The sequence below is a fragment of the Oryctolagus cuniculus genome, chromosome 4 (assembly GCF_051225735.1).
Source record: "Oryctolagus cuniculus isolate XC-2025 breed Fujian yellow rabbit chromosome 4, ASM5122573v1, whole genome shotgun sequence".
In the NCBI taxonomy this organism is placed as follows: Eukaryota; Metazoa; Chordata; class Mammalia; order Lagomorpha; family Leporidae; genus Oryctolagus; species Oryctolagus cuniculus.
In genome coordinates this window covers 107,356,519-107,384,085 of record NC_142870.1, presented here as the reverse complement: position 1 = coordinate 107,384,085, position 27,567 = coordinate 107,356,519, and the positions used below count along the sequence as shown (strand labels likewise).

Here is a 27,567-nt window from a genome sequence, read left to right as displayed (position 1 = left end):
GAAATTGAAAGAGTTACAGAGAGAGAGAGAGAGAGAGGGAAAGACAGAGAGAGAAAGAGAGGTCTTGAATCTGCTGGTTCACTCATCAGATGGCTGCCAGGGCTGGGTCAGGTTAAAGCCAGGAGTCAGGCGCTTCAGCCACATCTCCCACATGGATGCAGGGGCCCAAGTACTTGGACCATCTTCCACTATTTTTTTCAGGGTATTAGAAGGAAAGAGAATCAGAAGTGGAGCAGCCAGGACTTTATCTGTCTCTCATGGATAGTGGAATTGAAGGCAGCAGCTTTACCCAAACACCATAATGCCAGCCCCTGAAACGATTTTTTTTTCTTAATTTGGTATTGGATTTGAATAACTAAAGTTTTATGTATTTTCATTTTATTTGAAAAGCAGAGAGAGAGAGAGAAGGATAGACAAAGAGATATTCTGTCCGCTGCTTCACTCACCAGAACCTTGTAACATCCAGGGCTGGGCAACACAGAAATAAGGGTCCTGAAACTTAATCTGTTTCTCACATGTGGGCGGGACCCAGTTTACTTGAAACATTATCTGCTGCTCTAGCAGGAAGCTGGATTGGAAGTAGAGTAGGTGGAACTTGAATCAGGCCCTCTGATATGGGATGTGGGATTTTTGTTTTTTTAAAAAATTTATTTATTTATTTGAAAGTCAGAGTTACACAGAGAGAAGAGGCAGAGATAGAGGTCTTCCATCCAATGGGACACTCCCCAATTGGCCACAATGGCCTGAGCTGCGCTGATCTGGAGCCAGGACCAGGAGCCAGGAGCTTCTTGCGGGTTTCCCATGCGGGTGCAGGGGCCCAACGACTCGGGGCCATCTTCTACTACTTTCCCAGGCCATAGCAGAGAGCTGGATCAGAAGTGGAGCAGCCGGGTCTCGAACTGGTGCCCATATGGGATGCCAGCGCTTCAGTCCAGGGCATTAACCCACTGTGCCACAGCACGGGCCTCAGGGATGTGTGTTTTTTTTTTTTTTTTTTTTTTTTTTAAAGATTTATTTATTTATTTGAAAGAGTTACAGAGAGAGAGCAGAGGCAGAGAGAGAGAGAGCGAGAGAGCTAGGTCTTCCATCTGATTGTTTACTCCCCAATTGGCTGTAACAGGCCAGGGTGTTAACCTGCTGTGCCACAGCACCAGCCTGGGATGTGGGGTTTTTTTAAGAGGTGACTTAACTGCTATGCCAAAATCCTGCCCCAGAATAACTTAATTTTAATTTAGTGCCTCAATTAAATGAATATCCAGAAGCTTCTTTATTTCTTGTATTAAATACTTGGATGGCTATTAATATGAGATAATGTACCAGCTGTTGGAGAAGACTTTTTTAAATAAACATTAATGTTTATGTTTGGTTTTTTAAAAAGATGTATTTATTTGAAAGGCAGAACAACAAAAAGAGAGAGAAATCTTCTATCTACTGATTCACTCCTCAAATGCCCCAAAAGGCTATAACAGCCAGGGTTGGGCCAGGCTGAAGTCAGTAGCCAAGAATTCTATCCTGGTCTCCCACTTGAGTGACCATTACTTGGACCATCATTAGCTGCCTTTCCAGGTGCATTAGCAGGTTGCTAGATCGAAAGTGCAATAGCCAGGACTTGAACAGGCATGCTGATATGGGATGCCAGCATTGCAGATAGCAGTTTAACTGGCTGCACCAGAACCTGCATAACACCTGCACCAGAATTTCTGTTATAAAGGAGCTTAAACTGGAAGGGGAGATAAAGCATACACACAAAATTACTAGTACCAAGTAGAAGGTTATGAGCATCATAGGGAGGTTTAGTTAAGGTGAGTTTTACTATTCTTCCAGCTTACAGAAGATGTGAGGCTGAGATTTTCCATGGTTTGTTAATTGGAAAATGTGTTATAAAGAAGGAATAAATGAATTTAAAGTCTAGGTTGGATTGGTACATGAGAAGAATATGGGTAGTGGGTTCAGGCATTTGACTTAGTGTTTAAGACACGTACATCTCATTATTCACGTCCTGGGTTCCAGTCCCTGCTCTACTCATGATTCTGCCTTCCTGCTAATGTGTACCCTGTGAGGCAGCAGGTTATGACAGAAATAGTTGAGTCTCAGCTACATCTGAGAGATTTGGATTAATTTCTGGCTTAGGCCTTGCCTGGCCAAGGCTGTTGTGGGCATTTGGGGAGGATACCAGTAGATAGGAGCTCTCTGTTGCTCTGTCTTTTTCTTGTTTCTCTGTCTCTCAAATTAAAAAGCATATGGGTAGGAAAACTATTTAAGATTAGGTAAACAATACAATAAAAGGATCATTCAAGTTATAATGATTAGTGTGGATACAAAGAGAGTTGAGATAAACTACTAACCCAGACTAGAGTAGGCCACCAGTGGATGAATAATGAATGATGTGCTATATCGTCTTAGAAGCTGTAGATGCATTTTTGATATTAGCAGGAACTGATAATATCATCTGAGTTTCATTTTCAGAAAGATAACTGTGTTCTCTTTGAAAAGGGGGATTAAAGAAGGGAAATTGTGGTGGAAGAGGCCAATTTGGAAGCTGAACAGTTTTGAGAGATTTTTTTTAAAGATATATTTATTTGTGGGGCTGGCGCTGTGGCGCAGTAGGTTGGTCTTCTGCCTGTGGCTCCAGCATCCCACATGGGCGTCGGTTCTAGTCCTGGTTGCTCCACTTCCAGTCCAGCTCTCTGCTATGGCCTGGGAAAGCAGTAGAAGATGGCCCAAGTCCTTAGGCCCCTGAACCTGTGAGGGAGACCAGAAGAAGCTCCTGGCTCCTGACTTGGATCAGCACAGCTCTGGCCGTTGCAGCCTTTTGGGGAGTGAACCAGTGAATGGAAGACTTTTCTCTCTATCTCTCCCTCTCATTGTCTATAACTACCTCTCAAATAAGTAAAATAAAAATATTTTAAAAAAGAGATATATTTATTTGAAAGAGTTAAAGAGATAGAGGGAGAGGCAGAGTGAGAGATCAAACGCTTCCATCCTCTGATTCACTCCCCAAATAGTTGCAATGGCCAGTGCTGGTCATGTTGGTCTTTTATACTCATTGAGGGCTTTGTAATTGAAATGCTAACTTTCATCAGGCTAGGCAGATATTCTTGAGGACAAAAGTTGACTTTAGGACTTTTATTGTCTACTTTCTTTCACCTTTCACTTCTGAAGACCTAAACTTGTTAGTTTATTGATTTATTTGAAAGTAAGTTTTCTGCAGCATTTTTAATTGTTTTTAACCAATACCATACAGTCTGGAATACTGCAGTTTTGTAGTAAGGAGTTTCTTGTTATTTCTTTATAAATTTTAAAGTCAGATTTTTCTCTATGTACAAAAAGTCCTCGACCTTTGGTTTATGCTAAATCTATCAAATGAAAGTGAATTGACATTCTTACTGTGTTGAGTTTTTCAATCCGTGACTATATTCTCATTTATTTAGGTTTTCTTTGGTTTCTTTCATTGGCATTCTATAGTTTAAGCATCATAATTGCACCTTACTGTATTTATACTTAAGTGTTATAATTTCTTTTGAAGGTGATACTGCTTTTTAAATTTTGCTTTCTATTTATTACTGATATACATAAATAAGATGTATGTGTGTATGTGTGCGCACATGTGTGTACTGACCTTATATCCTGCAGCCTTTCTAATATTTGTTTATTAGTCCTTGGGTTTTTTTTTAATTTATATTTTCTTCGAATGATATAAGCAGTAGCATGGGTATAATCAGAACATCAAATCCAGTCTCTTTCCCTAAACCAGCTTTCTACACTACCATTTTTAAAACATGTATTACTTACATTAAGTTAGATGTCTGGCAATAATTGACTGCTTCCTCCTTTCCTACTTAGTAACTTGAATAAAATCATGGAAGTTACTCTTCTATCAATTTTAGCGATTGCTTTGTAGAACTATGTGGTAAACTTACTGTCTTGTAGTATAATTTTTTTTTTCTTAAAGATATATTTTGAAAGCAAAGTTACTTTGAAATGCAGAGTTACAGAGAGAGGGAGAGATGGAGAGAAAGATCTTTCATTTGCTGGATCACTCGCCAAATGGCTGCAGTGGCTGGGTGTGGGTCAGACCAAAGCCAGGAACCTGGAATGCCATCTGGTTCTCCCATGTAGGTGACCAGGGCCCAAGAGCTCATACTACTTTCCCCTGCTTTAGCAGAGAGCTAGATCAGAAGTGGAGCAGCCAGACTTGAACTTTTTAACTTACTTATTTGAAAGACAGAGTGACAGATGGGGGGATGAGGAGGAGAAAGAGAGAGAGAATGATCATCCGTCTGCTGGTTCACTCCCCAAGAGGCAGTGGCTGGTGTAGGCCGAAGCCAAGAGTCAGGAATCCCATCCAGCTCTCCCGTATGGGTGCAGCACTTGGACCACCTTCTGCTGCCTTCCCAGGTGCATTAACAGGGAGCTGGATCTGAAGTGGAGCATCCAACACTGGAACTGGTTCCCATATTGGATGTGGGTATCTCAGATGGTGGCTTAACCTGCTGTTTCACAGGCATACAGAGGTGTATAAATAAATGAAGAAAATAGAAAATGTTATGAAAAAAATTTTTATTGTATTTTTCTCTGTCAACATATCTTGTAATTTGTTGTCTATATTTTATTCTCACAATCTATTTAAACTAGTCTTTATTTTCTCTTAGTTATTTCAAGTACCATTGGAAGAGGAAGGACAACGTGGTGGGCCTATCCTTGCACCAGAAGAGATTAAGACAATTTTTGGCAGTATCCCAGATATCTTTGATGTACACACTAAGATAAAGGTAAATTTGTATATGTTAGGCTGGTAGTATTGTTATCTTTAAATGCTTCTGAGTAGTCAAATTTTGTACCTAAAGCTTTTGTTTTTTTAAAGATTTATTTATTTTTTACTTGAGAGTCAGAGTTACACATAGAGAGCAGAGGCAGAAAGAGAGAGGTCTTCCATCTGATGGTTTACTCCCCAACTGGCCGCAATGGCCGGAACTGCGCCAATCCGAAGCCAGCAGCCAGGAGCTTCTTCTGGGTCTCCCATACAGGTGCAGGGGCCCAAGGACTTGGGCCATCTTCTACTGCTTTCCCAGGCAATAGCAGAGAGCTGGATCAGAAGTGGAGCAGCTGGGGCTAGGACCGGCACCCATGTGGGTTGCCGGTGCTTCAAGCCACGGTGCTGCTGCGCCACAGCGCCAGCTCCTACCTAAAGCTTTTAATTCCTTGTTTATTCCTTTGATTTACTTGTTGCTTTATTCCCATACATATTAATTTTTATTGTTTACCTCTTTATTTCATTAATCCTAAAAATTGGAATTAAGGCCTTGTGAAGGCTTTTATATAGTAATGTATCTGCTGCTACTACTCATTTTCTACTCTTGTCATTCATGGATTGTATGTTGTTTTTCTTTGATTTGTTTGAAAACACTTTAAGGGACCTAGGGCTCATATGATTTATTTCTCTATGGACATATAAATGCCAAAACCATATAAGATAAGGTTATATCCTCTTTTTAATGATTTTCCTTTGATGAAAGCTCTGTTGATTCCAAGTATCTGCTTTTTCTAGTTTGGGGCAAGTTTAGTTGAACTTATAAATCTGCTATTTAAATATTGCTTAATTGTATTTTCTTTTATTTTTTCCTATGTGGTATTGAGAATAATTGGTAAACTTTCTCCTCAGAACAACCTATATGAATGTTTATTGCACATTGCATTAAAAAGATTAATCTGAATTATTGATTTCAAACAAGTAGTATTTAATTACTTCTGATTTTAGTGCACATTGTAAGCAAATATAAATTATGTATAAATTAAGTCAAAATACAGTTTATCAAATACTTGCATTTCACTTTGTATTTTATCAGAATGTTCAATCATATTTGTTTATTTCTAGATCTAAAAAGAACTCTGAAGGAATTTTAATTTGCTCAAAAAGATAGAATATTTCAGGGTAGTTTATCCTTATTTCCAGTTAGGATTCTGAACATTTGAAGAAGAAAGTATTTTTGAAATATCTTTGTTTATAAGAATCACTGAGCAACTCAAAAGTAGAATGGAAAGTCCAGTAGATTGTATCTTGGTGTTCTGCATCAACTTGTGGATCAATTTGAGTTTGCATCATTTAACAAGTCACTGTGCAAGTTTCATTCTAATACAAAATGTTACACTCTTTATGTGTACAAAATTATACTCTTAATTCAGAAAATCATGTTTTGATTCAGTGGTGCTTTGAAAATGATTTTTGTCCTTGAGTTTACTCTCATACAACATTATTCTTTGTAAGATTCAATATTGGTTAATTTTTAGCTGATTTCAGATTTCTCACATATTTAAAACCTCTGTTCTTTTTTGCCATGAAACTATTACATGCTGTCAATTATTTGTAAAAAGGAATAGGCACAAAGGAAAATAACTATAATCTTATAATGCAAATATGTCTAATATATTTTATTTTATTCTTTCTTATACATAAGATTTTTTCTTCTTTTAAATGTAGCCAACCATCTATTAAATACCACCATATCTAATGAGCAATAGGTTGGTATTACTCTCCACAATTAAGAGATGTGATAATGCTACATACAGAAGTTAATTTACTCCCTAAATTCAATCATTTAATGATATTGGATTCAGGAACTGAACTCATGTTTTTCTAACACTAAACTCCTAACCATTGGCCATTTATAAGGCTTCTTCATAGTTTAGAAAAATCGAATTAAGTGATAATGCACATTTCCAACAATTTAAAGAGCCCACACACACACATGTATGTATGTGAATTCTTAGCCATTTAGTATTCTCAGCCTTTATAGAATTGAAGAAAATTAGAGCCTTGTTCTGAATTAGGTTTTGGCTTTAGGGACTGTTAGAACTGACTTCATTTTCTAACTAGACCAATAAACCATTTTCCATATTATTTTTTTAAGTATTTTATTTAAGGTATACAAATTTCATGTATTTCACATATACATACGATTGAGGAACATAGTGATCCTTCCCACCCTTCTGCTATGCTCCCACCCTTTCTTCTCCTTCCTCTTCCATTCCATCTCTTAATTTTTACAATGATCTACTTTCTGTTTACTTTAAGACTTAGAGTTAAGCAAACAGTAAGAAAAAATAACACTGTTCCTCAGCAGTATAGACAAGGGCGGTAAACAATCATTGAAGTTCAAAATATCAATTTCACTCGAATACCTTATATTTTTAGTGCTCTATTAGTTACCGCAGATCAGGGAAAACATATAGTATTTCTCTTTATGGGATTGGCTTATTTCACTAAGTATAATGGTTTCCAATTGCATCCATTTTGTTGCAAAAGACAGGATTTCATTCTTTTTTATGGCTGAGTAGTAGTCCATAGTGTATATATACACTGTAATTTCTTTATCCAGTCTTTAGTTGGTGGACATCTGGGGTTGATTCCATGTCTTAGCTATTGTGAAATGAGCTTCAGTGAACATGGAGATACAGGTAATTCTTTCATATGCTGATTTCATTTCCCTTGAGTAAATTCCCAGGAGTGGGATTGCTGGGTCATATGCTATATCTGTTTTCAGCTTTCTGAGGTATGTCCATACTATCTTCCACAATGGCTGTACTAGTTTACATTTCCACCAACAGTGGATTAGGGTTCCTTTTCCCATACATTCTCATCAGCATTTACTGTTTGTTGATTTCTGTGTGAAAGTTATTCTAACTGGGGTGAGGTGAAACCTCATTGTTTTTTTTTTTTTTTTTTTCTAAGATTTATTTATTTGAAAGTCAGAGTTACACAGAGAGAGGAGAGGCAGGAAGAGGTCTTTCATCCAATAGCACTCCCTAATTGGCCCCAACAGCCAGAGCTGCGCTGATCCGAAGCCAGGAGCTTCTTCCGGGTCTCCCACGTGGGTGCAGGGGCTCAAGCACTTGGGCCATCTTCTACTGCTTTCCCAGGCCATAGCAAAGAGCTGGATCGGAAGTGGAGCAGCTGAGTCTTGAACCGGCGCCCATATGGGATGCTGGTGCTTCAGGCCTGGCGTTAATCTGCTGCACTAGCCCTATTGTGGGTGTGTCAATTTTGTTTATTTTTTCAGAAAACCAACTCTTTGTTTTGCTGATCTTTTGTATTTTTTTTTTTTGCATTCAATTTTGTTTGTTCTCTAATTTTAGTTATTTCATTTCTCCTACTAGTTTTGGGTTTGGTTTGCTGTTGTTTTTTTAGATCTTTGAGATGCATTGATAGCTCATTTATTTGTTTTTTTTTTTTTTTTCAATTTCTTGATATAGGCACTAATTGTTATAAACTTTTCTCTTAACACTGCTTTTACTGTATCCCATAGGTTTTGATAAGTTGTGTTGTCATCTTCATTTGTTTACAGAAATTTTTTGATTTCTTTTTTTTTTCTTTTGATTCCTTCTATGACCAGCTGTTCATTCAAGAGCATGTTGTTCATTCTCTGTGTGTTTGCATATGCTCTACAGATTCCTGAATTGCTGATTTCCAACTTCATTCTATTGTGGTCTGAAAAGATGCATGGTATAATTTCGATTTGTTTGAATTTGCTGAGACTTGCTTTATGGCCTAGTATGTGTTCAATCCTAGAGAAAGTCCCATGCACTGCTGAGAAGAATTTGTATTCTGCAACTGTAGGATGAAAGTTCTGTAGATATCTCTTAGGTCCATTTGGTCTGTAGTGTCAATTAAATCTGGTCAATTAAATCTGCTGTTTCCTTGTTGATTTTCTGTCTGGTTGATCTGTCCATTACTGAAAGTGGAATATTGAAGTCCCCCAATACTATTGAATTGGAATCTAAGTCTCTCTTTAAATCCCTTAACATATCTTTTAAATAGCCAGGTGCCCTGTAATTAGGTGCATATATGTTTATTAACAGTTACATCTTCCTGTTGAATTGATCTCTTAATCATTATATAGTGCCCTTCTTTGTCACTTTGAACAGTTTTTGTGGTAAAGTCTATTTTGTCTGATTAAGATGGGTACATCAGGTCTTTTTTGGTTTTTGTTGTCATGGAGTTAATTTTTCTATCCTTTCACTTTCAGTCTTTGTATGTCTTTATTGGTGAGATGTGTTTCTTGTAGGCAGCAAATAAATGAGTTTGTTTTGTAATCCATTCAGGTAGTCTGTGTCTTTTAACTGGGGTGTTGAGGCCATTTTCATTCAAAGTGACTATTGATAAGTAGTGATTTTTGCCCTGCCATTTTTCCAAAAATATTCCAATTTTTTCTTTGAATTTCTTTTGATCTTTTACTGAGAGATTTTCTTCCTTTACCTTCTTTCGTAGTGATGACTATGTTTCTGTGTTTCTTTGTGTTACACATCCTTAAGCATCTTTTGTAGGGCTGGACAGGTGGTGACAAATTGTTTCAATTTCTTTGTTATGGAAGGTCTTTATTTCACCTTCATTCACAAAAAGAGAGCTTTGCAGGGTATAGTATTCTGCGATGACAGTTTTTTTCTGTTAAGACTTGGACTGTATTCTCTCCTAGCCTATAGGGTTTCTGATGAGAGATCTGCTGTGAAACTAATTGGAGATCCTCTGAAAGTAATCTTGTGTTTCTCTCGTGCACATTTTAGAGTCTGATCTTTATGTTTTACTGTGGTGAGTTTGATTACAATGTGTTGTGGTGAGGATCTTTTCTGGTCATATCTATTGGGAGTTTTATGTGCTTCCTGTACTTGGATGTCCCTTTCTTTCTCCCAACCAGGAAAGTTTTCTGCTATTATTTCACTAAAAAGGCCTTCTAATCCTTTATTTCCATGCCTTCAGGAACTCCTAGAACCTGTATGTTGGCTATTTATATAGTATCCTATGGATTCCCAACAGTGTTTTTTAGTTTTCTAATTTCCTCTTGTCTTTGGTTTGACTGTATACTTTCCTGTGCTTTGTCTTCTAAGTCCCATATTCTTTCTTCTGCTTCACCAATTCTGTTGTTAAGGCTCTCCACTGCATTTTTTATTTGTTCTATTGAATTCTTCATTTCATTTTGATTTCTCTTTAAGATCTCAATTTCATGGGAGAAATTTTCTTTCATGTCCTGTACGGATTTCAGTAGTTTGTTCATTTGTTTTTGATTACTTCTGTTTAATCTTACGATCAATTTTTTGAATTCCATTTCTTCTATCTTATCATCTTCACAGTCTAGTATTGAAGTATCATGTCCTTTTTTTGGGCATCATGTTGTCTTCCTTATTCTTGTTTCTTGGATTGTTGTGTTTGTTGTTCCAGCATTTGTAGAGATACTAGAGATACTCATTGGTCCCCCTCCCCCGCTGTGGTGGCTTTTATCGTTGTACCATGACTCTGTAGATAAGTGGACTGTCCACTTTCAGTGGATCTCTAGAGGCTTGTAGTGAGTGTGGCCGGAGAGCTCTGTTCAGTTCTCCAGGGTTAAGGGCGTGCCTAAGGTGAGACACCCAGGTTTGCCATGGTAAATCCTCTCTCTCTCTCTCTCTCTCTCTCTCTCTCTCTTCTTTTTTTTTTTTTTTTTTTTTTTTTTTTATCAAAAGGGAGTTTAATTCTGCTCAGCTGAGCTCCTCTCCTCCATGGAGACCAAGTGCCTGAGCACTAGCTCTAGTGGGTATAATATTCGTCCTAAGTGTCCCAAGGACCACACAAAGGATCTGTGTAAGTTCAGATTCCCCAGCAGTGTCTCTCACCAGGTAACTAGGAAACCCTGAACTTGTGGAGTTTCCTAATGAGACTACTCAAAGTCCCACCACACCATGAATCCTGCCACAAACCTTCATTTTAATTTTTCACAGTTCCAGTGCAGAAGCTTCACACAGTAACAAGTTCCTTGCCCCTGTTAGTTCTCCTTTCCAGAGTCAGGAGTCTCCACTTGGCTGGTTGCTGGGTGCTGACACGCGCCTGGTGCAGCTGTTACCTGTGTCCAAAATGGAACCTCCTCCATCGGCTTGTTACAGGACACCATTGTAAAGTGACTGGGGAGAGAAACTTGACCATCCGTCTTTTTTTTTTTTTTTTTTTTTTCTTCTCTAGTTGGCTGGTACACTTTCCTCCTTGGGGCTCCAAGCTGGGTTCCCTCTAGGCTCTTCCTGCAGCTTTTTTTTTTTTTTTTTTTTTGGACAGGCAGAGTGGACAGTGAGAGAGAGAGAGACAGAGAGAAAGGTCTTCCTTTGCCGTTGGTTCACCCTCCAATGGCCGCTGCGGCTGGCGCACCGCGCTGATCCGATGGCAGGAGCCAGGTACTTCTCCTGGTCTCCCATGCGGGTGCAGGGCCCAAGTACTCGGGCCATCCTCCACTGCACTCCCTGGCCACAGCAGAGAGCTGGCCTGGAAGAGGGGCAACCGGGACAGAATCCAGTCGCCGGGACTAGAACCCGGTGTGCCGGCGCCGCAAGGCGGAGGATTAGCCTAGTGAGCCGCGGCGCCGGCCTTCCTGCAGCTTTTTTGTCAGTGGCTTGGGCTGCTGCAGTGTGGTCTCAGCTCACTTTGCAGTGCTGGTGTGTAGGCTCTCAGGTGCTGGAGTCTTGAACTGTGGGCAACTACACCTTCCATGTAAGTCCACTGTGGTCCTCTAATTTCGGTAGAGTTTCCTCTGCCATTTTTTCCCTAACTCTTCCCTGAGACTACACTCTCCACTTTGTTTAAACTATCTTCTCCTGGATTAGAGCAATAAACTCTCTCCCTACTCCACCATCTTGGAACCTAATCCATCTCTCTTCTTTATGTAGAATTCCCACTCTGGATTTCTTTCCAACTCTCTCTTTGGAATGTACTTTCTCCACTTTTTCACTACTATTTTCCCCTAGTCTAAAGCAGTATGTCCTGTCCCTATTCCACCATCTTGGAATCTCTTTCACCATATTTGCACTAAGGTTGTTTTACTTTCTTATTTTTTTTCACCAGAATTGCAGTTCAAATTTTGTTCAAGAACTTTTCCTTTGAATTCACAGCTTGACTAAGTGTTTGGCATGAGAAAGTCTAGCTTTTGGCCCATCTCACCTTTTGACATGTCTTCCTCACTAAGTGTAATCATTTCTAGCTTTTGAGTTAAAGGGAAGGAAGTTTGATTCTTCCTTTTACTTGAACACTTAGTAACCATTGTAAGATTATTAATTGACATAATTTCAATATTGTTGTATTAGGGAATAGAGAGGTCTAAGGATAGGAAGAGGGATAGAGATGTGGAATAGCATTAGAGCAGTTGAAACACACACATCTTGATTAAGTATGCCATTTTATATGAGTGTCATTTGTGATGCCTCATAACAGAGACAATATTCACATCAGAGGTAATGGATTACAGATAACAGTAATGAAATGCATGAAAATTGCCAAAATGTGGCACTGAGATGTGAAGTGATCACAAACTGTTGGAGAAATGGGACATTTAGACTTGCTTGATGCAGGGTTACCACAAACCTTCAAGTTTTGAAAAATGCTGTAAGACGAAATATTTGGTACAATCTCCTAGCCTTCTTCTCTTACTTTTTTTTCTTTCAAGTGCAATTTTCTTTGGGTAAGCCTTCCTAGTTTTTGACTTGTGGTCTGTTCAAGTATTCTTCCTGAGTTTACTTTTATGCCATCAAAAGTTGTTTTTATCCCTCCTTGAACTTTTTTTTTTTTTTTATTTTCCTAGCATTGGGCCGTAGATCTTTTAAATTATTTGACCTCAGGATCCCTTTTTATTTGTAAAAACTGAGGAACTTTTGTTTTTATGGGTTCCATTTATTGGTATTAGCTAGTCAAAATTAAGATAAATATAAAAATATTTTTGAAATGCATCAATTTTTATCAGCTTTTTTGAGCTACAGTTTATGTCTTTGCTTTTTTTTTTTTTTTGATTTATTTATTTATTTGAATATTAGAGTTAGAGAGAGGCAGAGGCAAAGAGAGAGAGGTCTTCCATTCACTGATTTACTCTTCAGATGGCTGCAATGGCCAGAGCTGTGCTGATCCAGAGCCAGGAGCCCTTTCTGGGTCTCGGATGTGGTGCAAGGACCCAAGGACTTGGGTCATCCTCCACTGCTTTCTCAGGCCATAGCAGAGAGTTGGATTAAAAGTAGAGCAGCCAGGACTTGAACTGATGCCCATATGGGGTGCTGGCACTGTAGGTGATGGCTTTACCCACTATGCCACAGTGCTGGTCCCACCTTTTTTTTTTTTTTAAGATTTTATTTATTTATTCGAAAGAGTTACAGATAGAGAGGGAGAGATATTCTATCTGCTGGTTCACTCCCCAAATGTCCACAGTAGCCAGGGCTGGGCCAGGCTGAAGTCAAGAGCCAACAATGGCTGGAGCTGGGCCAATCTGAAGCCAGGAGAGGATCTTCTTTTTGGTCTCCTATGTGTGTGCAGGGCAGAGACCCAAGCATCTGGACCATCCTCTGCTGCTTTCCCAGGCTGTTAGGGAGCTGTATAAAAATTGGAACAGCCAGGACTTGAACTAGTGCCCACGTGAGATGCTGGATCCACAGGCAGAGGCTTAACCCATTGTGCCACACTGCTGGACCCAGGATCCAGGAGCTTCATCTGGGTCTCACGTGGGTGGCAGGAGCCCTCCAGGCACATTAGCTGGATTGGAAGTAGAGCAGCTGGGACTCAAATCCATGCCCATGTGGTATGCCAGGGTTGTAGGTGATTACTTTGTCCACTACACCGTAGTACCATCCCCTCAACCTCAACATCTTTGATTATAAAGTCAAGAAAGTCTAGTTAAAATCACACGTTTCACTTAACCCACTAGGATGGTTATAATTTATTTGTGGAAAAAGGAAAAGCAGTAGTAAGTGCTTTTAATTCATTTATGTTTTCTTTGATGGATTGTGCTTTTGGTGTCATAACTAAAAATTTTGCCTACTACAGGACTTTGAAGGTTTGCTTCTGAAACTTGTTTTATTTGAGATGAGATTTTATGTTCATCTTTTTTTATTTGTTTGAAAGGCAGAGTATCAGAGAGAGAGAGGGAGGGATCTTCCCTCTGCTGGTTCATTCCCCAAATGGCCAAAGCATCCAGGGCTGGACCAGGCTGAAGCCAAAAGCCAGGACTTCCATCTAGGTTCCCCCATTTGGGAGTCAGGGGCCCAAGTACTTGCCATCATCTGCTTTCTTCCCAGGGCCATTAGCAGAAAGTTGAATGGAAGTAGATTAGCTACGACTTGAACTGGCCCTCCAGTATGTGATCTCAGTGTCACAAATGGCAGTTTGACCTACTTTGTCACAATCCCAGCCCTTAAGTTCATCCTTTTGTATCTAGTATATATATTTCCAAAATATATATTAATTCATTAAAAAAATAACCTCTTTATATGGTAACATAATTGGTATGTTCTTTATGAAAAAAATAAATATTTAATGAGAAGAGTAGTGTTTTACATTGTTCTTTTGTTTGTTTTACTGTTTGACCTAATAGAAGATGATTGTCATATCTGCTTCTACATTCAGTCTGTTGCAATATCACAAATCATGTAGCCTCTAGAAAGCTACTGTATATTTGTGAGAGAATGAAAGTGTAAAAGTCAAGTAATGTCTTTGTGTTATAATGAAAATAGTTTTACTCTCATGGATCCCATTGATCAGGTATCCCAGGGCTCTTCAGATGAACTTTAAGAGATGAACTTTAAGAGCTTCTTTAAAATCACATTGGATGATTTCTACTTTAAAATCACTTAGAATTCCAATTTGTGTATTTCATTTCTTGGCTTCTCATTTTATTATCTTTGTGTTTTATTATTGTATAAAACTTTTAAATATCTTTTAATTTTTATAAATATATGATGTTTTAAGGTTGACTATGAAGATTTTATAGACCAAGCATGAGTAAAGTATGATTCATGGGCCAAATTCAGCTTATGGCTTGTCTTCGTAAAGATGGTCTCACTGGAATATGGCCACACTTAATTGTTTATATATTATCTATCATGCTTCCATTCTACAAAAGAAGAGTTGAGTAGTTATGACAGGAACAAATGACTTCCAAGCTTTAAAAGACCTTCCATCTGGCCCTTTATGTAAAATTTGCTGACCCTCATTATGGATTATAGTTTTTAATCACTGATGTTAAATAGAATGCTTCAGCAGTAGAATTAAAGGTAGTTTTCTATAATTAATATTACCAATTCAGCTTTCTAGTTATAAAATACTGAGCTATCATAATGGGAAGTTAGACCTAGTCTTATTGACTTGACTTGGCTCTGTTTATATTTTCTTAATCATTTTTCAAAGGATGTTTTCTTGGTTGTCAAAAAAGTTAATTCCTTGTTGAAGAGAAGAAATGGGATATTAATTATTTACCCTATCAAATTAAGAGAGTTTGCAAAGTACTTCTTTTCATTGGCTGAGAAATATTAAAAGATGTATAAAAGACTGTCAAATTTAATCTTAAATGTTTCAATTTGTGCTATTTCAGGATGATCTTGAAGACCTTATTGTTAACTGGGATGAAAGCAAAAGCATTGGTGACATCTTTCTTAAATATGTATGTATCTTATTTCTTTTTTAAGTTTTTGGGTTAAAGTAACTCATCAAGGACTGGCAGGGTGGTTTTTTTGTTTTTAATTTTATTTAAGGTATATCAATTTCATGTACTTTATATATACAGAATTAGGAACACATTGATGATTTTATAACTTGACATGGTTATGTTTACAAAATATATTAGAAATGTCTTTGTTTTCTGAAACATGCTTTCTACACGCAATTTAACACTTTGACAGCACAAAATTATCATTAGAAGAACATTAACTGTTGTACTGTGCCATACTTGCTTTAGTCTATTGCCACAGATGTATGATTTTTGAAGCTTTCTTTAATTTTTTATTTTTCTCTTTTTTTAGTTGACATGCTTTTTTGTTTTTGCTATATCTGTTTAAAGATTTGTAATTAATTATTTCTTTACTAAGATAAAAATCATACAGCTTAGGTTTATAAAATAAATTTATTTTGATGAAGTACTATGAATGAGATTTACAGTGTAAGTTTCTCCGAATCTCCTTGAATAGGATTTGTAAGTTCCAGTGCCTTGAGTACTGGCATGTAATTTCATTTTCTGAAGCCTCTTCTCAACTTTATTTCTTTCCATAAAGGTCATAGGTATTTTTTCTGGTTGGTTGAGAATTTCATGTATGTACATTTTTTTGGATACCTACTAGTCTCCTGAATTATCTAAGTTATTGCTCCTTTTATTTTTAGGCATATAATTGATCTTTTAATGCCTATTTGGGTTCCTTAATAAATAATAACATGCTCTTGGGTTCCATGTTGATTAGCTGTAATTTAATGTATTCTGAGCTTACAGAAGTTTTAAAATTCTGATTTGTTTGTATCAATACATAAAGCTTTAATATATTTTTTCCCCTTTCTGGATCTTTGTTTGCTTAAAAAAAAAAAAGCTTTAATTAAGAGAGAGAGAGTGAGAGAGTTTCCTGTCTAATGGTTTATTCCCCAAATACCTGTGACTGTTGGCACTGGGGTGAGGCTAAAACTAGGAGCCAGGAACCTAATCCATGTTTCCCACTTGGAAAGAAAACCAGATACTTGAGCCATTACTTCTGCCTTCCGGGGAGCACATTAGCAGAAAACTGGAGTTAGGAGTTGAAGGCAGGTATTAAACCCATTCTAATGTGAGATGCAGACATCTTAACCACTAAGCCAAACACCCACTCCTTTGTTAGCTTTTAAGTTTTAGACTATGTGTATCGATTGATACTTTTTGTTTGGCATTAACTCACTCTTTAGTGAGAGTTTTAGGTGATGAATTTCTATATTTCACTTGTGAAGAAACTTTTTTTTAATTTTTACATACAGTATGATTGTGACTTAATTATTTTTCATTGTCTAAGGGTGACATGCATAACAAATTAATGTGTTTCTTTCCTATTTCTTCTTCCTAGTCAAAAGATTTGGTAAAAACCTACCCTCCCTTTGTAAACTTCTTTGAAATGAGCAAGGAAACAATTATTAAATGTGAAAAACAGAAACCAAGATTTCATGCTTTTCTCAAGGTAATAAATACACATTTCTTTCAAATAAAAATCTGAGGATCATTTCTGAAGGAATTCAATAAACAGCAACAAAAAAGTAAATTATAACTTTAATAAAACTGTATCAGTGAAAGAATATGTTAATGTGTTAATTTTAGTTGTACTTGTGGGTGGCACTTTTTAGTTTTACAAGATTTCATAATATATTATGTAGTGGATGCCAATAGGCAGCTGAGTGTTCTGTGTGCTTGTTAGAAAAAAGATACACATGTTTTAAGTCTAAACACACCTATAAGATTTTCAGTAAGATTTTGTCTTTAATGATTTTTAAGTGTATCCAGTAGTGTCAGCGTAGTTAATATTGTAAAACCTTTTTACTTGTAAGTGATATAGACTTATGAGAAGCTTAAGATGGGATACATGGAGAGTATAGAGAGGAACTCAAAGTCTGTGTCAGATGTCAACCTTTGGCTTCCTGAGAGGTAATTTCAGGCCCAGCATATCTTTTCTACTGAGACACTAATGATAAAATATAATCTCATAAATAGAGGCTGGCTAATCTATGTAGAAAACATCTTTTAAATTGTTGAATAAATTAATTCATTTCAGATAAACCAAGCTAAACCAGAGTGTGGACGGCAAAGCCTTGTTGAACTTCTCATCCGACCTGTGCAGAGGTTACCGAGTGTTGCATTACTTTTAAATGGTACTTGTCTTTCTATTACAAGACTGTTTTAGATATTTTCATATGATTTTTTTTAAAGTAGAAATCTTCTCATTTTCAAATTTTTTTAGATTTTAGCATTCAAGTTTATATGTTTTTTACACAGGAAAAAACTTTGTGGATTATTTAAAAAATAATCACTCCTGCTACAAAAATTTAGCCTGGCCTGAAATATTTTTTTAATTTAAGGCTTTTTATTTATTTTGAAAGTCAGAGTTAGAGAGAGGGTGAGGCAGATCTTCCATCTGCTGATTCACTTCCCAGATGGTTGTAACGACCAGCACTACACAGGCTGAAGCCAGGAGCCAGAAGCTTCATTCGAGTCTTCCACATGAGTGTCAGGGGCTCAAACTCTTGGGTCAACATCTTTTGCTTTTCTCAGGCCATTACCAGGTAGCTGGATGGGAAGTGGAACAGCTGGGAAGTGAACTGGCACCCATGTGGGATGCTGGCGTCGCAGGCAATGGCTTTGCCTGTTATGCTACAACACTGGCCCCAGTATTGTACTCTTTGTCTTTAAACTTAAAAATCTTCTTCTATTTCATGATGTGTCACTAATGCAAAATTAGTTTACATACAAATAAATACAAAATTGATCCACAAGAATTACAAGGAAATGATTCACATATCCTAAGTTTTTTAGTCTTTTCCTGAATTTTAATAAAGTTCTATATATGTGACATTTTGTTTACTTTTTTTCACTGTAGATTATTTAGTATACTTTGAAGCATATATCCATTTATTCAAGAACTTAAACCATTGATAATAGTAGAAGGGAGTTTTATGGCAGAGTATTTTTTTATTATTTATTTATTTTTAAAGATTTATTTATTTGAAAGACAGTTACAGAGAGAGGTAGAGACAGAGAAAGAGGTCTTCCATCTGCTGGTTCACTCCCCAGATGGCCACAATGGCCGGAACTGCGCCAATCTGAAACCAGGAGCCAGGAGCGTCTTCTGGGTTTCCTAGGAGGCTATAGGGGCCCAAGGACTTGGGCCATCTTCTACTGCTTTCCCAGGCCATAGCAAAGAGCTGGATTGGAATAGGAGCAGCCAGGATTAGAACTGGTGCCAATATGGGATGCCCCCCCCCCTTTTTTTTTTTTTTTTAATTTAATTGATTTATTTGAAAGAGTTACAGAGAAAGAGGGAAAGACAGAGAGATCTTCCATTCACTGGTTCACTCCCCAGATGGCCTCAATGGCCGAGACTGGGCCAGGCAGAAACTAGGAGCCAGGAACTTAGTCCAGATCTCCTACATGCCCCAAGTACTTGGGGCATCTTTTGGTGCTTTTCTCAGGCCATTTACAGGGAGCTGGATCAGCAGTAGAGCAGCTGGGAACCAAACCAGCGTCTATATTGGATGCTGGCATTGCTGGAAGCTTTCCCTGCTATGCCGCGATGCCGGCCCCATAGATTTATGTATTTTAAATGCAAAATGAAAGACTAGTGGAGAAAGGGAAAGAAAGAGAAATCTTTGGTCCACTGATTTACTCCCCAGATGGCTGCAAAAGCCAAGGGCGGGCCAGGCTGAAGCCAGGATATCCGTCCAGGTCTCCCAAGTGGGGCAATGGCTCAAGGACTTGTACCATTATCTGCTGTCTTCCTAGTGCATTAACAAGGAGCTGGATCAGAAGCCAGTCAGCCAGGATATGAACTGGGACACCAATATGGGATGCCAGTGTTGCAACTGGCGCCTAACCTGCTGAACCACAACAGGGGCCCCGCAAAGTGTTTTGAAGAATAAATTTTGGCTGGCGCCACGGCTTACTTGGCTAGTCCTCCACCTGCAGCGCCGGTACCCCGGGTTCTACTCCCAGTTGGGGTGCCAGATTCTGTCCTGGTTGCTCCTCTTCCAGTCCAGCTCTTTGCTGTGGCCCAGGAAGGCAGTGGAGGGTGGCCCAAGTGCTTGGGCCCTGCACCCGCATGGGAGACCAGCAGGAAGCACCTGGCTCCTGGCTTCGGATCAGCGCAGCGCGCTTGGCCATATAGGGGGGTGAACCAACGAAAGGAAGACTTTTTTCTCTGTCTCTCTCTCTCTCTCTCACTGTCTAACTCTGCCTGTCCAAAAAAAAAAGAATTTTGCCTGTGTTAAAATAAAAAAAAAGTGTATTTTACATTTAATTGGCTAAAGTAGTATTTGTCGAATAATGTCTGTTTTTATGTTAAGCATGAAAGCTAATTTAAAAACATAATTAAGTCTGTCATAAGGAATTTTGATTTTTCACTTTTACTATAGTAATATGTACAGCAGAAAAGGAAGCTCATTTTATGAATGTTTATATTTTTGTAAACTATTTTAGTATATTGTACACAATAAATAGTAATTTTTGTTCCTTTTAGAGTTATCTAACGTAGTGAGCATTATAGCTTATAAAATGGTTTTCCAACTCTTAAAGACAGTCTCTTACACATTATAAGAAAGTGTAAACAAACTTGTTTCCAAAATGTATTTTTTGCTAGTTTTTAAACCTTAATTATTATTTCATTGTGTATTTGTAGAATTCCAAAAAATGTTTAAAATGAACTTGATTTCTAAGTTTTTTCTCCCCTATTATTCCATATAAAAATTACGTAGACATGGAACTAGATTGAGCAAATGTTTGATTATAATGTGCTGAACATGGCACAGAGAACATGATAAGCATTCTGGATAAAAGGAGTCATCCTGTTACCTGTCAATCTCTAAAATAACAAAACAAAACCTGCTGTTAAGGATATGAGATGCTCTCTGTGATGCTGTCAGAGTCTCCTTATGAAATGTAAAATAATAATAGAGCTAATTGAAGATCATGTGTTTTCACACAGCAGTATGGAAAGAGTTTGAAGAATCTAGAAGTTTCCAAGTGTTACTAGAAGGGATTGAGAGAGCAGCGTAACAAAATCAATTTATGTACTCTGAAAATTTAGTAAACTATGGAGTTCTGTTTGTTTTTTTTTTAACAGGCAGAGTTAGACAGTGAGAGAGAGAGACAGAGACAGAGAAAGGTCTTCCCTCCGTTGGTTCACTCCCCAAATGGCTGCTATGGCTGGTGTGCTGTGCCTCCTCCTGGTCTCCCATGCGAGTGCAGGCGCCCAAGCACTTGGGCCATCCTCCTCTGCCTTCCTGGGCCACAGCAGAGAGCTGGACTGGAAAAGGAGCAACCAGGACAGAATCCTGCACCCCAACTGGGGCTAGAACCCAGGGTGCCGGTGCCTCAGGCAGAGGATTAGCCTAGTGAGCTGTGGCGCTGGCCAACTATGGAGTTCTTCACAGATGTGTCAGAGTATCTTTTAGGGAACATTGCTTAAAACATTTTAAGTAAAGATTAGATGCTTTAAAAGTAATCAGCTCATAGCAAGAAGGACAGCAATTTTAAGTCTTAGATGGCAAGTCACTGAATTTGTTTTAATCATGGAAAAAACATTGTTACAGATCTTAAGAAGCATACAGCTGATGAAAATCCCGACAAAAGCACTTTAGAGAAAGCTATTGGGTCACTAAAGGAAGTAATGACGTAAGTGCATTATCTCAGTCTTATTGTGCCTTAGATTCTTTTTCACTTGGACTTTAACATTTTATTTCTTACCTTGAATTTATTGAATTAAATTGCCAGGACTGATAGGAAAGGTGTTGATACTACCAACTCAATCAACTTGATTTGAGGAACTTGATCTTTACACTTAAGCTGCTTACTATAAGTCTAATTTGAGAGACTAGGTTTGATACTAAATGATTTTTTCTGACTATTATCATTAGAGTGAAAACTGTTAACCCTGAACTGTTTTGCCTTATAGAAGGCACTTTCAAGAGTTTCCTCTTTGATTTGTTTCAATGTATTTATAGATTTAATTAAATGATTCCTGAGATTCCCTGAGGTGCTTCTATATGAAAATGTTTCTCAAAATATTTGCAAAGGACCTCTTAGAAGAACAGTTTACCTGGGCCAACACTGTGGCATAACTTGTAAAGCCGCCACCTGCAGTGCTGGCATCCCATATGGGCACTGGTTTGGGTCCTGGCTGCTCCATTTCCAATCTAGCTCTCTGCTATGGCATGAGAAAGCAGTAGAAGATGGCCCAAATATCCTTGGGCCCCTGCACCCACATGGGAGACCTGGAAGAAGCTCCTGGCTCCTGGTTTGGATTGGCACCACTCTAGTCAATGTGGCCAACTGGGGAGTGAACCAGCAGATGGAAAATTTCTCTCTGCCTCACTTTCTCTGTCTCTCTAATTCTGCCTTTCAAATAAATAAAATAAATCTTAAAAAAAAAAAAAAAGGAAAACACTTTACCAGCACTAGAGAACATTCAAAAAGATTTCTCTCATTTTTTAAAATAAATATATTTATTTATTTATTTGTAAGAGTTACACAGAGAGAGAAGGAGAGGAGGAGAGGCAGAGAGAGGTCTTCCATATGCTGGTTCACTCCCCATTGGCTGCAATGGCCGGAGCTGTGCCAATCCAAAGCCAGGAGTCAGGAGCTTCTTCTGGGTCTCCCATGTGGGTGCAGGGGCCCAACGATGTGGGCTATCTTCTACTGCTTTCCCAGGCCACAGCAGAGAGCTGGATCGGAATTGGAGCAGCCGGGACTTGAACTGGCTCCCATATGGGATGCCGGCACTGCAGGCGGCACTTTTAACTGCTATTCTACAGCGCCGGCCCAAGACTTCTATTAATCTCTTGTTTGAGAGAATGATCTTCAGATTAGTCATCCTTCATGCTTTTGATTTGTTGGAATGAAATTAGTAATCTGGAAGGCATATGATAACTTTCTGTAAACCCACACCTATTTAAAATACTTCACCACACATTATTTACCTTGGTCCTTTCAGCAAACTTTATGAAGTAGATGATCATTGTTAAGATGTCTTTATAAAAGAAAAAAATGGAGAGATTGTTACTTGCCCATTTTGTCTTTTCAGTTTGTAGAATAACAAGTAGCTGATGGTATTTTTTATTTATGTATAATGTATTTTAGTAAACAAAGATTATAAGGTAACCTAAATAGCAAATAGAATAGTCTGTTAACCAGGTTCCTCTTTTAGAATAGTGTCAAGCTGGCTCCTAGGGGTCATAAGCTGATTAAATAAAGCAAATGATTAAATACTTTTTCTTTCAACATTATTTTAACTTGCTGAAAACTCAAAAATATTTTTTAAAGATTAATTTATTTATTTGAAAGGTAAAGTTAGGAGAGACACGGAGAGAGAGATCCTCCATTCAGTGATTCACTCCTCCAGTGGTTACAATGGCTGGGGATGGGCATATCTGAAGCCAGGAGCCATAGCTTCTTTCAGTTCTGCCATGTAGGCATAGGGGCCCAAGCACCTGGGCCATCCTCCTTCCTAGGCACAGTAACAGGGAATTGGATGAGAAGTAGAGCAGGCAACCAGCCTCACGCCACAGCTCATCATTCCCTGCCCCTCTCCCAGCTGAGATTTTAATATTGCATTGTGATAGTGACTTTAAAAACCTTACAGAGTATGATCAAATCTAAATTCTTGACTTTTTTTTTAAATGATTTTATTTATTCAAAGAATTATAGAGAGGCGGGGTGGGGGGGGGGTCTTCCATCCACTTGTTTATTCTCCAAATGGCAGCAACTACCAGAGCTGAGTTGATCCAAAGCCAGGAGCCAAAAGTTTCTTCTGGGTCTCCCACATGGGTGTAGGGACCCAAGGACATGAGCTATCTTCCCCTGCTTTCTCAGGCCATAGCAGAGAGCTGGATCAGAAGTGCAGCAGCAGCCAGGACTCGAACCGGTGTCCATATGGGATGCCAGCACTGCAGGCCAGGGCTTTAACCCATTGTACCACAGTGCCAGCCCCAAGAGATTCTTGAACAGTTAGCCTAGGGATTAAATGCTTATTATGGTGATTGAAAAAGCCATAATCTATCAGGTGAAGGAGATGAGATATCAGCAATTCACTAGACTGTGCTATTTGTGTAACCCTAAAGAAACCAACAAAAACTTAAAAGTTTTGGATTCTAAAAACATTATAAATATTAATGTGTTACAAGCTTTTAGTAACTTAAGCACAGTTTTTTCCCTAAACAAACTACATATGTTTAAAGTGTAGTATAATTTTGACATAAATTTGGCATGGAATGTAATTCCATGAAACCACCAATACAATCAAAATCAGGAACATTTCTGTCATCCCATCAAATTTGCTCATGTTACTTAGTAATCTCATTTTTTTCCCTCTCTCTTGAACATTCATCTCAAGGCAGTCATTACTATAAATATACTATTGTTCACACTTCTGTTTCCTTTTTTTGTTTTCTGTTTAGTGGTTGTGTTTATCATTGAAAGAGGGGTATGGGCTGATTCCGTGGCATAGTGGGTAAAGCTGCGGCTTGCAGCGCCAGCATCCATATGGCCGTCGGTTCTAGTCCCAGTTGCTCCTCTTCCAATCCCGCTCTCTGCTATGGCCTAGGAAAGCAGTAGAAGATGGCCAAAGTCGTTGGGCCTCTGCGTGGAAGACCTTACCATATGGGATACCAGTATTGTAGGTGTCAGCTTAGCTCACTGTACTGCAACACTGGCTCTACTCTTTGCGATTTCTATGCAGGGAGGAAACTTCTAATCTGTAAATTAGGATAATCATAGGGCAATCATAAGGCTTCTCTTACTTGTTTTTTCTCAGTAATTGGTTTACAGTGTTTGGGAACCCTTATTTCTTTATATTATCATTGATATTTTAGTTGTTTCAGGCACAATGATAAATCCATTCTCTCTTATTCCAATCTTGCCTGGAAGCAGTAATCTTGGTCTTTGTTTCAATGAAATGGTTGGCATATGACTTGAGTGGTTTGCATAAAGTCTTAATTGAAAAGACTCATTTATTTATTTGAAAGGCAGAGCGACAGAGATAGATCATCCATCTTCTGAATTATTTCCCAAATGCCCACAATAGCCAGGGCTGGGCCAGCTGGAAGCCAGGGACCTGGAACTTGATCCAGGTCTCCCACATGGGTGGGAGGAACCTAAAGAACTTGGGCCAAACAGGTGCCTTTAGCAGGAAACTGGATCAGAAGTGAAGAAGTAGGGACTTGAACCAACATTCTGAAATGGGATCCAGGTGTCCCAAGCAGTGGGTTAACCCACTGTGCCATAATGCCTGTCACCAAAATTTTGTTAACTTCAAGTTTATACAAGTTTTGTGTATTTTAGAAGATATATGGTGAACATAATAAAGTATATAGTAAGGAGTAAAATAGCGAAACATACTTTTTTGAAAAAATGTGGATTTTTTTCACAATCTAGTGTGATACTTTTAAGGACTATTTTCATGATTCACTTATCAGAATTAAGATTCACACACAGATTTTTGTGATGTAATATGTATTTCTATGCAGTTTCATGTTTTGAAAATAACTTTTAATTTTCCAGGCATATTAATGAGGATAAAAGGAAAACAGAGGCTCAAAAGCAAATTTTTGATGTTGTTTATGAAGTAGATGGATGCCCGGTAAATATTCTTTTTTTGAGTATTGTCAATGTACTTTCTCTTTCGTATTGATTTAATTTAGTTTTTAATACAAGCAAAATCTTGGTACCACTTTTCTTTAAAGTACAGCTTCATAAAACTTACTTGATATCAAGTGATTTCTTCTGTTATTTTAAATCTATACAGGCTAATCTTTTATCTTCTCACCGAAGCTTAGTACAGAGAGTTGAAACGATTTCCCTAGGTGAGCACCCCTGTGACAGAGGAGAACAAGTAACTCTCTTCCTCTTCAATGACTGCCTGGAGGTAAAGTTGTACTTATATGATGTAATAACAATGATGATTTTTGACTGCCCTGAATATTTAATCAAACTTTGATTGAAGTGTAGTCTAGAAGTTAAAGGTAACTCAACTTAAATAATCATTTTTTAAAAAAACTGAGAATGATAGTTGATTTAATACTATTAGTAGAGTGCTTTCAAAAGGAGAATATTTAATATTCAGAAGAATGCTACATTTCCATGACTTCAAATTCTAGTCAAAGTGACAATTTATTTCCATGAAAATAAATATGACAGTACTTCAAAAATTTCATGGAAAAATGTTTATTTTGATGCAGAAACTTTGAAAATTCATGCATAGTTTTTTTTCTTTTTCTTTTTAAAAAAGATTTATTTATTGGAAGCAGAGAGTGATAGAGAGAAAGAGGTAAAGACAGAGAGAGAGAGGGAGAGATCTTTGATCCATCGGTTCACTCCCCAAAAGGCTGCAAGGGATAAAGTTGAGCCAGACCAAAGTCAGGAGGCTGGAACTCCATCTGGGTATCCTTTGTGGGTGACAGGGGCCCAAGCACTTGGGCTGTCTTCCACTGTTTTCCTAGACTATTAGCAGGGAGCTGGATTTGAAGTGGAGCAGCCAGTACAAGAACTAGTGCTCATATGAGATGCCAGTGTCCCAGGTGCTTCTCTCATTGTGCCACAATGCCACCCCCTTAGTGTTTTCATAATATGAATTTTTCGTGAACTTTTGAAGACCCCTTGTATAAATACTTACATCAAAAATTTTGTGAACTTCTTGTTTTTATGTATATGTATTCAGCTTTTTCAAAAGAATTATGAATTATTTTTGAAATTTAAGATCTTTCCTTCAAAGATGAAAAATTTAATTGAAGGAGATAATGTGATAATTTCATATGTGAATTCGTTATGATCCCTTGATTCTTCCTTGAATTAGCAGATTTTAGAGTAAGGGTTGTCAGTGCATCATTTGGAGTAAAATGACTAATTGTATAATTCTGATTTAAACAAGTGAATTTTTAACATTCTAGTGAAGGATAAACAGTAGTGCATCTTCATCTTGGAAAAGAAAAATGTTTGTTTTGGTAAAATAGGCGTTAATAAGAATACACATTTGAGGTTTCTATTACTGGGTAACTTCATTGCCTTCATTAAAATAAGGGGTGGGTTTCCTTTTTTTAAGTCAATACTCTTCTTTCTATCCTTTTCTACTTCTTTTCTCTTGAAGTATTGCCCTCTTCTATCAAATACATTATTATTTAAAGTGCAAAATACAAGGGAACAAGCCATGTGCAGAGCAGTTAGAGGTGCAGTGAAATCTTATTAGAGCTTCAACTTGTTAAATGCAGAGTTTTGTTGCCATTAGTTAATGAAAAATAGTGTCATTTGGTCAGTAAGAGTATAAAAACACAAAAGTAAAGACAGTAATAATATCATACACAGTTGGCTGTAGCCTAAAGTGTGAAAGTAAATATTAAGAGGCAGTTAATGCTCAGCTACCTTTTTCCCCTTCCTCAGTAGGAACTTTAGCTTACTCTGCTTTTGAGTACAGGGGTAGGTGAAGGAATCAGTTTTCAATCCTACATTATCTGAATTTGTATTATCATGGGTTTTACTGTACCTAGGTTTTCTGTGCTTATGTTTGTTTGCTTCTGTTAAGTCTTTGAAAAATTTTTTATTTATTTGAAAGGCAGCTTGATAGGGTAGAGGAGAGAGAGAGACAGGGAGAGAAATCGCTCCACAGGTGGCTGCAACACTTTCCATGCTGAAACCAGGTCGGGAACTCCATCCACGGGTCTCATATGGGTGGCATATGAGCCGTCATCTGCTGCTTTTCAGGCACATTAGGAGGGAGCTGGATCAGAAGCGGAGTAGCTGGGACTCAAACCAACCCTCTGATATGGGATGCTGGCATCTCAAAACAATGGACTAACCTCTTGCACTACATTGTCTACCCCATCTATTAAGGGTTTTTGTTTGTTTGTTTTTCCTGTTGAAATCCCTAGGTCACCTAGCTCGATCATCCATCCAGTAGATTAGGTTATCTGTACTTCTTTGCCAATCCATTCTGTTTTTCATCCTTTTGTTCCCAAGGGAGCCATTATTTACTTTTAAATGGTTTCCTTTACTTTCTTGAGTCCAGTGAGTTTTTGTTCTATTCTTTCCTTGCCTCTATGACTCA

General features: G+C 38.0%; 1 protein-coding gene across 5 annotated transcripts in view; it reads left to right on the top strand.

Annotated features, from left to right (window-relative positions):
* The window catches only part of ECT2 (epithelial cell transforming 2), a 71,634-nt gene that overhangs the window by 23,812 nt on the left and 20,255 nt on the right, over positions 1 to 27,567 (top strand). For all 5 annotated transcript variants that reach the window (XR_007924607.3, XR_016232551.1, XR_016232550.1 and 2 more), the window contains 7 exons: positions 4,653 to 4,772; positions 15,357 to 15,425; positions 16,840 to 16,950; positions 17,539 to 17,635; positions 21,068 to 21,149; positions 25,032 to 25,110; positions 25,276 to 25,395. Coding sequence is in view for 2 of the 5 variants with exons in the window: in XM_002716427.6 (XP_002716473.1) it covers positions 4,653 to 4,772; positions 15,357 to 15,425; positions 16,840 to 16,950; positions 17,539 to 17,635; positions 21,068 to 21,149; positions 25,032 to 25,110; positions 25,276 to 25,395 (678 nt within the window). In the remaining 3 variants the exon portion in view is untranslated. The remainder of the gene's footprint in view (positions 1 to 4,652; positions 4,773 to 15,356; positions 15,426 to 16,839; positions 16,951 to 17,538; positions 17,636 to 21,067; positions 21,150 to 25,031; positions 25,111 to 25,275; positions 25,396 to 27,567) is intronic.